Here is a 16,337-nt window from a genome sequence, read left to right as displayed (position 1 = left end):
TTATGTTTTTTATAAAGATGCACATTAACCCTTTGACTGTCGCAACCCCCAATCTTGAGGTGTCTCCTGGTGTCGCAAATTTAAAAAAAAAAAATTATTTTTTCTTATGAAATGATAGAGAATCTTTTCCCGATTGTAAAGACACCAAAAAAATGAAATTTGATGGAAAGCTGATGGAATTACGCTCTCGCGAAGTTAGCAACCTCGGCGATATTTACAAATCGGCGATTTCGCCCACTTTGAGCCCTATTTTCGGCTAATTCCATTATTCCAGTCAGCCAAACTCATAGCTATTTCTTCAGAACTCCATTTTTTCCATCGATTGAGTACAAGAAACTGCCCATTTACCGATTTCAACTACCCAATAACATGGTCAGAAATTTGCAATTTGGCCAATTTCACGAAAATTAAAAAATATGACAATTTCAAAATAAGGACCAGAATGAACAATGCAGACATTCCTGGCTCTAAAATAACATTTTCTTTGTTCATCAGTCATGTCTCCAGGCCCCTGTGATATTACTCTTGCTTTAATTTTGAAATTTTATTCAAACAAAAAATAGACGATTTACTGTTATGCAGACTACTGTAATACTGTAATAATTGTAAAAGTTACATCAACCCATTCATGACTGCATATTAGAATGGCTATTTGGACATTTATTGGACAATGACATCATTTGTTTACTTTTGAACATCGGCAAAAATCAAACATTTCCCGTACTTTGTGCTCCATTTTCAGGTTCTTTTTATAGTAAAATTAATCAAAATCACCTCTATTTCTATAATATAGTTTCCATTCTATCAAATGAGACCAAGAAAACGAGAATACAACCATAAATACTATACAAAAATAGACCACAAAGTCGGCATTTTAATTAAAAAAAAAGTCGGAGTTTTTTTTCTCATTATGCACTGCGTGCTCCAGGATTTTTTTTATATGGTGCACACTGACCACACAGACCCATTCTCTCACATGTGGGCCTACCAGCTTTCTCCTGCCTGATTTGAAGCCGCTAGAATTTATGAGTATATATACGTCAAACGCGGTACCTCATAAACGTATATATATGGCCGCGACAGTCAAAGGGTTAAATACACACACACAACCGAGGTGGTCAGCTATTGCACTCAAGGAAAGAAAGTACTTCTTTTCCAGTTTATAGTGAAGGGAGTAGAATGATATATGTTAGTTCCAGAATTAGTGTAGAAAATTATTGGGGTTATGATGTAATAGTAAAAATTAGTACAGGAGCCTACTGTTTATATTATGGCAGAAGGCACCAGATCAAAATATGGATGCTGTTACTAGCAAAAGACAAAAAACACTAGTTGTTGGACACTGGCTAAATTTCACAAAAATTCTCAGTATAAAGAATTGGCAGAAAATTTAAGTAAAATTTAACAAAATTGAAATAGAACAGTCAACACTATGAAAACTAATAAAAAATATAGATAATTAATAAAAAAATAATTTGGGATTCTGTTATTCTAGAGTACTTTTTTCAAGAAATTCGCAAGTGTTTGAACATCAAGCCATAGATCCAACAATGATTAAGAAATACTAAAGCTTGTATTCAGGTGAGACAGAATGATTATAAGAATCTTAAGGTCTTGAAAAGAGATGCATTTTCAACTAAGACAAATTCCTGACTTCACAGACACTTAACCTGTTGAACAAGCCAGGAGCTATACAAGAAAAGCCTCTTTCTGCATTTACATCATCTATCTGGCATTTTTGAAAGTTATACTTACCACAACACCGTCAGTGCTTCTCAAGGAAAGCATCATGCGCTCCATGATCTTGGGCAAATGTGGAGCCATATCTGCCTTCATGACAGAAGCCAGGGATGCAAACAAAAGGTAGCAGGTCTTACGCACGTCTGGGTCATCCTTGCGTTCCATCAACCCCAAGCCCAAAGTCACACAATCTGGGGCATACACTGTAAAGTTTTCTACACCCATGCACCGTGCTAGTTGACCAAGAGTGTCTGAAATATAGCACAAAACATTTCTATCTCTGATGCTTTGGTTCATCACAAAATCTTATCTTGCATAATGAAACTAGTAGCAATGTATGCAACTTTGTTTGCTTAACACACACTTTAAAGGAATTCCAACTACCTTATAGCTTAAACAAATATAGCTCTCCCAATATCAACTGGAAACCAAATAACCCTTGCTCCTCGTATTTTAGTTGCCTCTTACGACACACATCGCTTACGGAGGAAGAATTCCGTTCCACTTCCCCATGGAGATAAGTGGAAATAAACAAGAACAAGAACTAGCAAGAAAAATAGAAGAAAACCCAGAAGGGTGTGTGTATATATATATATATATATATATATGCTTGTACATGTATGTGTAGTGTAACCTAAATGTAACTAGAAGTAGCAAGACGTACCTGAAATCTTTCAGGAAAAAAAAAACACACTAGCAATCCTAGCATCATGTAAAACAATTGCAGGCTTTTGTTTTACATTCACTTAGCAGGATGGTACTACCTCCCTGGGTGGTTGCTGTCAACCAACCTACTACCTATGTCTAAATTTTTTTTTTTTTTCAACAAACCGGCTGTATCCCACCAGGGCAGGGTGGCCCAAAAAGAAAAATGAAAGTTTCTCTTTTTTAATTTAGTAATTTATACAGGAGAAGGGGTTACTAGGCCCTTGCTCCCAGCAATTTAGTCGCCTCTTACAACATGCATGGCTTGCGGAGGAAGAATTCTGTTCCACTTCCCCATGGAGGTAAGAGGAAATAAACAAGAACAAGAACTAGAAAGAAAATAGAAGAAAACCCAGAGGGGTGTGTATATATATGCTTGTACATGTACGTGTAGTGTGACCTAAGTGTAAGTAGAAGTAGCAAGACGTACCTGAAATCTTGCATGTTTAAGAGACAGAAAAGAGACACCAGCAATCCTACCATAACGTAAAACAATTACAGGATTCCATTTTACACTCGCTTGGCAGGACGGTAGTATCTCCCTGGGCAGTTGCTGTCTACCAACCTACTACCTAGGTCTAAGAAACATGACCATTGTAAATTACCTATCTATGTAGTCCAACTGATTACTTATTATCAACAGTATGTTTAATACAACATACGTGGAGTATATGTGGAGTGGGTTTCAGGGGTCAATGACCCCCACGGCCTGGTCTGTAACCAGGTCTCATGGTGGATCAGGGCCTGATCAACCAGGCTGTTACTGCTGGCCACACGCAAACCGATGTCCAAGCTACAGCCCGGCTGGTCAGGTACTGATTTTAGGTACCTGTCCAATGCCTTCTTAAAAATAGCCAGGGGTCTATTAGTAATCCCCCTTATGTATGCTGGAAGGCAGTTGAACAGTCTTGGGCCCTGACACTTACCGTCTCTTTTAGCGTACTCGTGGCGCCCGTTTTTCATTAATAGGGGTTGTTACCTTTAATTCTATTTATATCCTTCCATGCACATAAGAGCTTCTGCTTTTAGTAGCTTATTACTACAGTCACAGGGGAATGCCAAACCCATAGGTGACATATAGTGCTGGGGGAATGGGAGACATTGTTTCGATATCTTGCTTTTTTAAACATCTAATGTTACACTAAACATACTGTGTGAAGGGTGTAACAGCATATACTCCCATGTTATAATTATCTTAAAATCCATTATGTAGAAAATTAAAAATTCTGTGCATATTCAATTCTCCAGCCAAATGGTCTTGGCCCCAGGATTAGATTACGAGTTGAAATAATAGGGATAAAAAATGTGTATTAATCTAAGCAAGATAAGGAAATGCAAAGAAAGAAAATTTAACACTCCTCATTCAATAGCTGTCTTGTTAAATAATCTTCTGGCCTACATCCTTACTTATCCTTCACAGTGCAGGCATTGTGCTTCCCACCTCCAGAACAAGTCTGGCTAACTGACTTCCAATAATCCCTTCACAAATCTTAACCCACTCCAACAGTATATTAAATTTCAGTGCTTGTCTCCACTCACTAAATATCATCATCATCATACTTTCATTTTGGAGCATGTTTTTGGTGATACTAGTAAGAATGCTAGTACAGTAGTTTCTGAAAAATTTTGTTACCTAATGCAGCTTGCGGTATACAAGCTGATAGATATTTGATGAAACTTGCAAAGTTATTAACCAGTAAACCAGTGGTAGCTATTTTTCATAAAACACAAGACAGAAGATAATCAATTATATGTCCAACTGGGCTGCACAAGATTGTCTTAGCAGATTAAGAAACTGCAGTGTAAAAAAAAAAAATAGAATGGGAAAAGGATTTGCAATGAACTCTGTAAATAAAAAAAAGGATAAAGAGACACTGTGGTAGTGCACGTTGTGGATTGTTTCTCTTTCCTAAAAGGTTTCCTGTGGACCCAAATGTCAAGTTTATGATTTTACCACCTATACATCTCAATGCAGTGATTATAACAGTTATTTAAAAGGCAATGCAAAACCTCTGTAGCAATGGATGACCGCTCTGAATCCAGAGTCCCAGAATTCTGGTATAACTTGAACATGGCAGGTGCACTGAAGTAGAAATGGCATGGAAATACCCCAACTGATCATGAATGCAGGCTAGGGTCACTTATGCTTTTCTGTGGAGAACAATTTCACTGATATTCACCCAGTAATTTGTCAAGTACAGGAAATGGTGACTGGCAAGAACAGACACAAAGGCTTAAAGATATGTATGAAGACAATGCTAGAGGAAAATTTCCAGTTTGGAGAGGGGCAGATAAACAGGATGAACATTTGAATAAACAGTTAGCAATGCAGTTGTGAGCAACTCCATGTTACTGCTAATATGGCAGCCTTAACATCTAGAAGCATTACTAAGAAACAGGGTTTGCAACAGATGGTATTGTATTGTTAGTTGCATTAAATATTCCAACGTAAGAGTAGACATTACAAAATGCTTTAGCATGCTTGTACAACCAACTACTGGCAATTCTGCATCCACTTGAGCTGCAGTCATCCACTTCATCCCAATAGTGCCACATCAAACCTCTACACAAACTTCCAGATCAACAAGCAACTTCAAAGTAGAGCAAGAAAATTAATTTCATAATTCCACATTTTATGATACAGTGGTACCCCGAATTTCATCCAGTGCGGATATAGTACAATTCGGATTTCGACCACTCTTTTGAGCGAAGTTTTACCTCGGGTTTCATACCTCTGCTCGGAAATCGTCTGTATTAGATACGTCTGCCCACCCGGGACGTGGCCGCTCACATGTACATGACTCAGTCTGCCTCTGTCACTTGTTCAGTGAGCAATACTCTGCACGTTCATCCGAAACATTTCGTAATAATCCATTGTTTTTCTGTGCCTGTTTATTGAGTGCAACTGCGAAATAAGCCATCATGGAGCCAAAGAAAGTTCCTAGTGCCAGCTCTTTGGTAAAGAAGGTGAGAAACAAGATAGAATTCAAGAAAGAGCTTGTAGCAAAATACAAAAGTGGTGCACGTGTGGCCAAGCTCGCAAGGATGTATGGCAAGTCCAAATCAACAATCAGTTCCATCCTGGCAAAGAAAATAGATATCAAGGATGCTGATGTTGCAAAAGGGGTAAATATGCTAACGAAACAGAGATCACAAACAATCGAAGATGTGAAGTAGTTGTTGGTGTGGATCAACGAAAAATAATAAAGGCATGTAATAGTGATTTAAATGTTCATTTATCTACTAAAATTAGTCATTTATATTTATTTCTCATTGTTTTCTGTATGTAAAACTATATTCTCTATAAAACGTTGTCTTGTTAATACTTTTGGGTGTCTGCAACGGATTAATTGGACTTGCACTACTTCTTAAGGGAAATATAAATTGGTTTTCGTCCATTTCGGATTTCGACTGACCTTCTGGAATGGATTAAGGACGAAAACCGGGGTTCCACTGTAATTTAAAGATATTTTTGGGAGGCTTGTGAAACAACCTAATTATTCCATATGTTCTTCAGATTAGTTAGTACTATTCTCCATAAATTTTACAACTGACACTATCTGCAGAGGTAGTGACCCCCAACACAGATAATGACCTGCAAGACAATACATCAACCAACTTACCAATGGACTGAACCTGAAGGGTCATAGTTTCTTCAGACTGATCAACAGTAAGATAACCCTTCAACATTTCCACAATCTGCTGGAAATAGGGGGACATGTGTTCCTTGGCTGCATTGGCTGAAATACAATTAATTTAAGTGAATAACACTAATCAATGATGATACAGGAAAACAGAAATTATATAGAAATATAAAAAATTGCTTGAGGTGTGCAGGAGCTTATACTACTAATTTTTAAGTTCAATTAACTTTTTTAAGGATACTTATCCTGAAAATGTACTTAGTTGTTTAAAAGGAAGCATTTTGAAAGCTGAATTTTGTTCAACTTGATTAAAAAGTACTCTGTCTCTTTGTTAATGATTATAAAATGTACTAAACCATTCTCAGTTTCCTTAATTTAGTAGAAACAATAAAGTTTTTTCAAGTTTTAAGAAGAAAAATTACATACCAGTATATAATGTCAATACATATTTGCCATAATTTCCTTAAGCTATTCACTCCTATAATAATTTTCTGCAACTGGCTACTGTGGGGTAGAAATTATATGGAGGCAGGTAGCTGCCCCAGACTGATATATACAAGATGGCCCCGCTTATACAGCGGGTTAGGTTCCAGGCTACCAATGTAAAGTGAAAATCACTGAAAAATGAAATAGCATTTTTTTTCACTTTCAAATGCATGTAAAAGTCTGATAACATGTTTACACAATCAATATATTAAGCGAGTAATAGAGCTAGGCCTAAAAAAATTAATATACACTATACACAATTACTTAAAATAATTTCACCCTTACAGTGAGTGGTGAATATATTTATTGTAGGAAGTCTGAATAAATGAAGAATGGGTATAAATGAAAACTGCTGTAAAGCAAAGTGCTGTAAAGTGGGGCCCTCCTGCATGTATGGGACAAACTTATCCCTTGGCTGTCCCATACTTATACATTTGGGGTAAAACCCATCTACCCTTGTATGATATTCCAGATAATAAAGTACTGAGAAAAAAAAATGCTCTAGTTTTCATTATCCAACATTTTAACTGATAATTTCTGTTCAAATGGCTTTCCTATACCCAAATGTATTCTGGTCATATTTCTTATGTCAATACTGATCACATTAGTGATATTAATGAGAACTGGTCTCAACATTTGAAATAAACTTAAATCTGAGTCTGAAAAACAGATTTTCAATTTCTGATAATCGTGGTTTACATTTTCACAGGACCTCTTGGAATATAGTTGCCTGTGAATATAGAGGGGTTAACTGTATGTGATTATACCCTTCCATTTTTCAATTCACTTCAATACTTCCCTTAAAGAAGCAGACATCCAAATTCCTTAAACATTGTACTATGCAAAGGTGCTTATTTACAAGGGGAAAAGACGTTATCATGAAATTACACGTCTAAAACGAGTTACTAAATTTTAAAACTACCACTGTATCAAAACTGCAGCAATGACTTGAGATACCTACCAACCAGCAGTGAAGTGACCTAAGTGATCTACCATAGAAAATATGACCTGGGGTCAAGGACAATTTTCAGGCATTTGACAAGTTTAAGATGCTCTTGAGGAACTGAGTCACTATGTGATAAAGATATTAAATTTATGCTCCCTGACAAACATACCTGTAGCACCAATGGCACTAATAGCCAACTCTTTCATGTGGACAGATGTGCGAGCAGCCAGTACAGCAAAGAGTCTCTCCATCAAGGCTGGGAGATGAGGCAGAAGCTCTGATTCTAGGTTCTCACAGAACACTTCCAGAGCATAGAACATGCGATCAACACCTGGAGGGTCGCTGCCACCACTACCTACAACCACGCATGTCTGTAGAGAAATTTTTTTTAACTGCAAGTCATCCATACCAGAAATTTCTTTCATCAATAATGAAATAACTGATCATGAAATTACTGTATAGTGTAATTGCATTTGTCAAATAGTATACAAAATAATATTTAATAACTTTTGAAATCCATTCTCTTGAAAGATGTACATTCTTCCTTCAACACACCGGCCGTATCCCACCAAGGCGGGGTGGCCCCAAAGGACAAACGAAAGTTTCTCCTTTTAAATTTAGTAATATACACAGGAGAAGGGGTTACTAGCCCCTTGCTCCCGACATTTTAGTCGCCTCTTACGACACGCATGGCTTACGGAGGAAGAATTCTGTTCCACTTACCCATGGCAATAAGAGGAAATAAACAAGAACAAGAACTAGTAAGAAAATAGAAGAAAACCCAGAGGGGTGTGTATATATATGCTTGTACATGTTGAGGTGGTTTGGTCATTTAGAGAGAATGGATCAAAGTAGAATGACATGGAAAGCATATAAATCTATAGGGGAAGGAAGGAGGGGTAAGGGTCGTCCTCGAAAGGGTTGGAAAGAGGGGGTAAAGGAGGTTTTGTGGGCTAGGGGCTTGGACTTCCGGCAAGCGTGCATGAGCGTGTTAGATAGGAGTGAATGGAGGCGAATGATACTTGGGACCTGACGATCTGTTGGAGTGTGAGCAGGGTAATATTTAGTGAAGGGATTCAGGGAAACCGGTTATGTTCATATAGTCGGACTTGAGTCCTGGAAATGGGAAGTACAATGCCTGCACTTTAAAGGAGGGGTTTGGGATATTGGCAGTTTGGAGGGATATGTTCCTAAACCTGTATTCCCTGGAATGCAGGAGGGAGAGATACATGATTATATACACCTGGAAAATCCTAGAGGGACTAGTACCGAACTTGCACACGAAAATCACTCGCTACGAAAGCAAAAGACTTGGCAGACGATGCAACATCCCCCCAATGAAAAGCAGGGGTGTCACTAGCACGTTAAGAGACCATACAATAAGTGTCAGGGGCCCGAGACTGTTCAACTGCCTCCCAGCACACATAAGGGGGATTACCAACAGACCCCTGGCAGTCTTCAAGCTGGCACTGGACAAGCACCTAAAGTCAGTTCCTGATCAGCCGGGCTGTGGCTCGTACGTTGGTTTGCGTGCAGCCAGCAGCAACAGCCTGGTTGATCAGGCTCTGATCCACCAGGCGGCCTGGTCACAGACCGGGCCGCGGGGGCGTTGACCCCCAGAACACTCTCCAGGTAAACTCCAGGTATATGCTTCTAAACTGTTGTATTCTGAGCACCTCTGCTAAAGCAGTGATAATGTGCGAGTGTGGTGAAAGTGTTGAATGATGATGAAAGTATTTTCTTTTTGGGGATTTTCTTTCTTTTTTGGGTCACCCTGCCTCGGTGGGAGACGGCCGACTTGTTGGAGAGAGAGAGAGAGAAAAAAAAAAAAAAAAAAACATGTATGTGTAGTGTGACCTAAGTGTAAGTAGAAGTAGCAAGACATACCTGAAACCTTGCATGTTTATGAGACAGAAAAATGGACACCAGCAATCCTACCATCATGTAAAACAATTACAGGCTTTTGTTTTACACTCACTTAGCAGGAAGGTAGTACCTCCCTGGGCGGTTGCTGTCTACCAACCTACTACCTAGAAAAGATGTACATGTGCATATAGTGATGGGATGCATAGGTTTGTTTCATGCATACGAGAGGATTATCACAAGACCATAATGCAGGAGAACTGCTTAATTGCTCAGGATTTTTTACTTACTCACCCATTCACATTGGTGGGATACAGCCGATTCGTAATAATAAAAAAAAAAAAATTGCTTGCCTATAACTTTCTTGAATATAAATTTATCCAAATTCTGAGTACAGTATTAAGATGATGTTTAGTACCTTAGATACCAACTATTTTTCTTTGCAGTATTGAATTTTTACATCTGTACACTTCAACATCCATTCTAGCGTGTAAATTCAGTATTCACAGCCCTTTCATGGTCTCTTATGTACATCTATATTAATGATGCCGGTGTCGCTCAGTAAATTTTTTGCCTTCCGAAAAAGATTCTGTATACAGTGGTCCCCCGCTTTTTGTAGTTCCCAGCAATCGTAAAATTCGCCAATCATACGGGTATTTTCGTATAAACATGGACTCGCTTTTCATAGGTTGACTCGCGAGTCGTAGTTCGTCCGGGAAGCGTATGCACGGCGTGAGCCAGGGCGGCAGCCAGTCTGGCATTGTTTACCAGTGAGCGAAGGTCCCCTCGCGTGCTCCAGCAAAATATTTCATAATATTCCATTTATTTTAGTGCTTGCAAGTACTAGGGATTGGCAGAGAGCATGCATAGTTCCTTTGTATAAAGGCAAAGGGGATAAAAGAGAGTGCAAAAATTATAGGGGGATAAGTCTGCTGAGTATACCTGGTAAAGTGTATGGTAGAGTTATTATTGAAAGAATTAAAAGTAAGATGGAGAATAGGATAGCAGAAGAACAAGGAGGCTTTAGGAAAGGTAGGGGGTGTGTGGACCAGGTGTTTACAGTGAAACATATAAGTGAACAGTATTCAGATAAGGCTAAAGAGGTCTTTGTGGCATTTATGGATTTGGAAAAGGCGTATGACAGGGTGGATAGGGGGGCAATGTGGCAAGTGTATGGTGTAGGAGGTAGGTTACTGAAAGCAGTGAAGAGTTTTTACGAGGATAGTGAGGCTCAAGTTAGAGTATGTAGGAAAGAGGGAAATTTTTTCCCAGTAAAAGTAGGCCTTAGACAAGGATGTGTGATGTCACCGTGGTTGTTTAATATATTTATAGATGGGGTTGTAAGAGAAGTAAATGCGAGGGTCTTGGCAAGAGGTGTGGAGTTAAAAGATAAAGAATCACACACAAAGTGGGAGTTGTCACAGCTGCTCTTTGCTGATGACACTGTGCTCTTGGGAGATTCTGAAGAGAAGTTGCAGAGATTGGTGGATGAATTTGGTAGGGTGTGCAAAAGAAGAAAATTAAAGGTGAATACAGGAAAGAGTAAGGTTATGAGGATAACAAAAAGATTAGGTGATGAAAGATTGAATATCAGATTGGAGGGAGAGAGTATGGAGAAGGTGAATGTATTCAGATATTTGGGAGTGGACGTGTCAGCGGATGGGTCTATGAAAGATGAGGCGAATCATAGAATTGATGAGGGAAAAAGAGTGAGTGGTGCACTTAGGAGTCTGTGGAGACAAAGAACTTTGTCCTTGGAGGCAAAGAGGGGAATGTATGAGAGTATAGTTTTACCAATGCTCTTATATGGGTGTGAAGCATGGGTGATGAATGTTGCAGCGAGGAGAAGGCTGGAGGCAGTGGAGATGTCATGTCTGAGGGCAATGTGTGGTGTGAATATAATGCAGAGAATTCGTAGTTTGGAAGTTAGGAGGAGGTGCGGGATTACCAAAACTGTTGTCCAGAGGGCTGAGGAAGGGTTGTTGAGGTGGTTAGGACATGTAGAGAGAATGGAGCGAAACAGAATGACTTCAAGAGTGTATCAGTCTGTAGTGGAAGGAAGGCGGGGTAGGGGTCGGCCTAGGAAAGGTTGGAGAGAGGGGGTAAAGGAGGTTTTGTGTGCGAGGGGCTTGGACTTCCAGCAGGCATGCGTGAGCGTGTTTGATAGGAGTGAATGGAGACAAATGGTTTTTAATACTTGACGTGCTGTTGGAGTGTGAGCAAAGTAACATTTATGAAGGGGTTCAGGGAAACCGGCAGGCCGGACTTGAGTCCTGGAGATGGGAAGTACAGTGCCTGCACTCTGAAGGAGGGGGTGTTAATGTTGCAGTTTAAAAACTGTAGTGTAAAGCACCCTTCTGGCAAGACAGTGATGGAGTGAATGATGGTGAAAGTTTTTCTTTTTCGGGCCACCCTGCCTTGGTGGGAATCGGCCAGTGTGATAATAATAATAATAAAAAAGTACTAAATAAGCTACCATGGCTCCAAAGAAAGCTCCTAGTGCCAAGCCTGTGGTAAAGAAGGTGAGAAATACGAATGAATTTAAGAAAACCATCATTGAACAATATGAAAGTGGTACAAGTGTGGCCGAACTGTCCAGGATGTATAAGAAACCCTACACAACCTTATGTTCCATAGTGGCCAAGAAAAATGAAATAAAGGATGCTGTTGTTGCAAAGGGAGTAACTATGCTGACAAAAATGAGATCACCAGTACTGGAAGAGGTTGAGAAGTTATCATTGGTGTGGATAAATGAGAAACAATTAGCAGGAGATACTCTTATGACTTAGTTTATTTGTGAAAAGGCTAGGCAGTTGCATGAAGATTTGGTAAAGAAATTGCCTGCAAATAGTGGTGAAGTGAGTGAATTTAAGGCCAGCAAAGGCTGGTTTGAGAGATTTAAGAACCGTACTGGTATACACAGTGTGGTAAGGCATGGTGAGGCTGCCAGTTCGGACCACAAGGAGGCTGAAAAATACATGCATGAATTCCAGGAGTACATAAACAGTGAAGGACTGAAACCTGAACAAGTGTTCAATTGTGACGAAACAGGCCTCTTTTGGAAGAAAATGCCAAAGAGGACCTTCATTACACCACTTTATGGAGAAACATCACCCTAACAAGGTTGTTGCGAGCCAGGTTGGCAACATGTACAGTGACAAAGTCTTGGGCCATTTTAGGGAAGTGTTAAAGAGACGCCAGAAACAGAGCTCGATCCACCGTTATTTTGTGAGACAGGACTCCAGTGACTCTCAAGGTGGTCCTAGTGGCATTAAGAAACAGAGAAGAGAAGCAACCCCAGAAAAGCAAATGGTACCTGAGGTGTTGATGGAAGGGGATTCCCCTTCCAAACTATAAACAATCCACTCTCTCTCCTCCTCCAGTCTCCTATACACTAAGAAGAATCTCCAATAAAGGTAAGTGTTATGCTGTTAATGTTTCATTCATCATTTCCCATTGTATTGTTTATGTACTACACGTATATTTCACATTAAAAAATTTTTTGTTTTAATACTTCTGGGTGTCAGGAACGGATTAATTGTATTTACATTATTTCTTATGGGGAAAATTAAATCGTAAATTTTGTTTATAGTAACGGCTCCAGGAACGGATTAATTACGAGCGAGGGACCACTGTATTTCATAATTTTTTTTTTAACCCTTTCAGTGTGGGTCCCATAGTACTACAGCTATGAAGTGAAGGTCGATCCAGTAGTTCTACATGATGAGCTCAGTTGTCTCAGATACACTGTGAATGGTAAATCTGGGCCTAGATATGAGAGAATGGGTCTATGTGGTAAGTGTGCACCATAAAAAAATCTTGCAGCACAGAGTGCATAATGGGAAAAAACTGCAACCGTATGTTTTTTATGGTTATATTTTTGGTCTCATTTGATAGAATGGAAGATATATTACATAGAGATGATTTTATTTGGTTTCAGTAATGACAGTAGTTTGAAAATGAGCTCAAAAAAAACAGAATTGATCAATTTTTGGCAATATTTCAGAGTACAGCAGAACCCCTATATCCACTGATTCGGTATCTACAGTTTCAGTTATCAACCTTTTACTGTGGCCCAAAAAATACCTGTTAATTTTGCATAACAATGGTCCCAAAGTGCAAAAGAAGCTGGCAGTTCTCCAAAGCCTAAAAGAAGCCGTGAAGTACTTCCCATCAGAGAAAAAGTGATAATTCTCCACTTATTGTGCATACAGGTCTCCCTCAACATTCACGAGGATTAGGGGATCAAGAGCCTCACAAATGTTAAAAAATCACGAATGTTTGGTGCCCCAATGTATTGTAGGGAAATATAATACAATACTGCTTCCTTAACTTGTTGAACCACGAACAATCATAAAATACATGAAAACATTGTAAATTGTACTAAATAATAGTAATAATAAATACGATAGAATTGAAGAAGGAAACTGTACAAAAATACGAAGGTTGAAGCAGTAGTGGAGGGAGTGGTTGACACATCATCAGTGTGGCTTTGTTTATGCTGGAGTGAGCATTAGTCTCCGTGCTCTTCCAAACGTTTCACAATAATTCATTGTGTTTGGTGCTTGTAGATTGAGTGCAACTGGAGTGGTAGAGGCAATGGCTGAGGCAATGGCTGAGGCAGTGGTTGAGGCAGTGGTTGAGGCAGTGGGTGAAGCAGTGGGTGAGGCAGCGGTTGAGGCAGCGGTTGAGGCAGCGGTTGAGGCAGTGGTTGAGGCAGCGGTTGAGGCAGTGGTATTTAATAACATACATGTTGTTAATAATAATATTAACAATACACGTTATTAATAACATGCATTATTATTAATAACATATATGTTATTAAGTACCACTGCCTCAACTGCTGCCTCTACCACTGCCTCTACCACTCAATCTACAAGCACCAAACACAATGAATTATTGTGAAATGTTTGGAAGAGCACGGAGACTAATGCTCACTCCAGCATAAGCAAAGCCACACTGACGATGTGTCAACCACTCCCTCCAGTACTGCTTCAACCTTCGTATTTTTGTACAATTTCCTTCTTCAATTCTATCATATTTATTATTATTACTATTTTTATTATTAGCAGTAGCATAAATGTTTGATTCTTTGCTGTGTTCAAGAGTAAACATACGATGTCACCGTCCAATACCTGTCCGAATAGCCATTCCAATATTCAGTCATGAATGGGTTTACATTATTTATACTGTAGTTTAATAGCAAATAATGAACAAACAAAACACTCACCATACTGGTGGGAGGGCTGGCTGCCAGTTGCGGGGGTCGGAGGGAGGGTAGTAGAAACTCGCAGGTGGCGGGAAACTTAAGTATGATTTGGCAGCTGGGAATTTAGCGGTTGGGAATTCACGAATGTGTGAAGCCCACGAAAATTGAAAATGCGAATGTTGAGGGAGACCTGCAATTTATCAATTAAACTTCATAGTAGGTATGTATAGATTTGCTACTATCTGTGCTTTCATTATCCATGGCAGATCCTTGGAATATATACCAGTGGATACGGGGGTTCTACTACAAACGAATTACATCACTCGTCCAACTAGTCCGTCTAATACACGTTCACAAATATGCCAATACAGGTCTCCCTCAACATTCACGTTTTCAACTTTCGCGGGCTTCACACATTCGCGAATTACCAACCGCTAAATTCCCAGCAGCCAAATCATATTTAAGTTTCCCCCCACCTGCGAGTCCCTATTACCCTCCCTCTGACCCCCAGCAACTGGCAGCCTGCCCTCCCACCAGTGTGGTGAGTGTTTTGTTTGTTCATTATTTACTATTAAACTACAGTATAAATAATGAAAACCCATTCATGACTGCATATTGGAATGGCTATTTGGACAGGTATTGGACGGTGACATCATGTGTTTACTCTTGAACACAGCAAAGAATCAAACATTTCTGCTACTGCTAATAATAGCAGTAGTAATAGTAGTAGTAGTAATAGTAGTAGTAGTAATAGTCGTAGTAGTAATAGTAGTAGTAATAGTAATAATAGTAGTAATAGTAATAATAGTAATAATAGTAGTAATAATAGTAGTAATAGTAGTAATAATAGTAGTAATAGTAGTAGTAATAGTAATAATAGTAATAGTAGTAATAATAGTAATAATAGTAATAGTAGTAGTAATAGTAGTAATAGTAGTAGTAATAGTAGTAGTAATAGTAGTAGTAATAACAGTAATAATAGTAGTAGTAATAGTAGTAGTAATAGTAGTAGTAATAGTAGTAGTAATAGTAGTAGTAATAACAGTAATAATAGTAGTAGTAATAGTAGTAGTAATAACAGTAATAATAGTAGTAGTAATAATAGTAGTAATAGTAACAGTAGTAGTAATAGTAGTAATAATAGTAGTAATAATAGTAATAATAGTAGTAATAATAGTAGTAATAATAGTAGTAATAATAGTAGTAATAATAGTAGTAATAATAATAGTAATAATAATAGTAATAATAGTAATAATAATAGTAATAATAGTAATAATAGTAATAATAGTAATAATAATAATAGTAATAATAATAATAATAGTAATAATAGTAATAGTAATAATAGTAATAATAGTAATAATAATAGTAATAATAATAGTAATAATAGTAATAATAGTAATAATTTTTTTTTTTTTTTTTTTTTTTTTTCAACAAGTCGGCCGTCTCCCACGAAGGAGTGGTTGACACATCGTCAGTGTGGCTTTGTTTATGCTGGAGTGAGCATTAGTCTCCGCGCTCTTCCAAACATTTCACAATAATTCATTGTGTTTGGTGCTTGTAGATTGAGTGCAACTGGAGTGGTAGAGGCAGTGGTTGGGGAAGCGGTCGAGGCAGTGGTCGAGGCAGTGGTATTTAATAACATACATGTTATTAATAATAATAATAATAATAATACATGTTATTGGTAATATGTATTATTATTATTTATAACATGTTATTAAATACCACTGCCTCAACCACTGCC

The 16,337-nt window shown here is 38.4% G+C and overlaps 1 protein-coding gene across 3 annotated transcripts in view; it reads right to left on the bottom strand.

Moving 5' to 3' along the window:
• LOC128690957 (importin-4-like) overlaps window positions 1–16,337 on the bottom strand; it is a 178,687-nt gene that overhangs the window by 85,694 nt on the left and 76,656 nt on the right. For all 3 annotated transcript variants that reach the window (XM_070088448.1, XM_070088447.1, XM_070088446.1), the window contains 3 exons: window positions 7,691–7,892; window positions 6,069–6,185; window positions 1,756–1,991 (listed from right to left, as the gene is read on the bottom strand). In XM_070088448.1, coding sequence (XP_069944549.1) covers window positions 1,756–1,991; window positions 6,069–6,185; window positions 7,691–7,892 — 555 coding nt within the window. The remainder of the gene's footprint in view (window positions 1–1,755; window positions 1,992–6,068; window positions 6,186–7,690; window positions 7,893–16,337) is intronic.

This window comes from Cherax quadricarinatus, chromosome 24 (assembly GCF_038502225.1).
Source record: "Cherax quadricarinatus isolate ZL_2023a chromosome 24, ASM3850222v1, whole genome shotgun sequence".
Classification (NCBI taxonomy): Eukaryota; Metazoa; Arthropoda; class Malacostraca; order Decapoda; family Parastacidae; genus Cherax; species Cherax quadricarinatus.
This window is presented reverse-complemented; position numbering and strand designations above follow the sequence as displayed.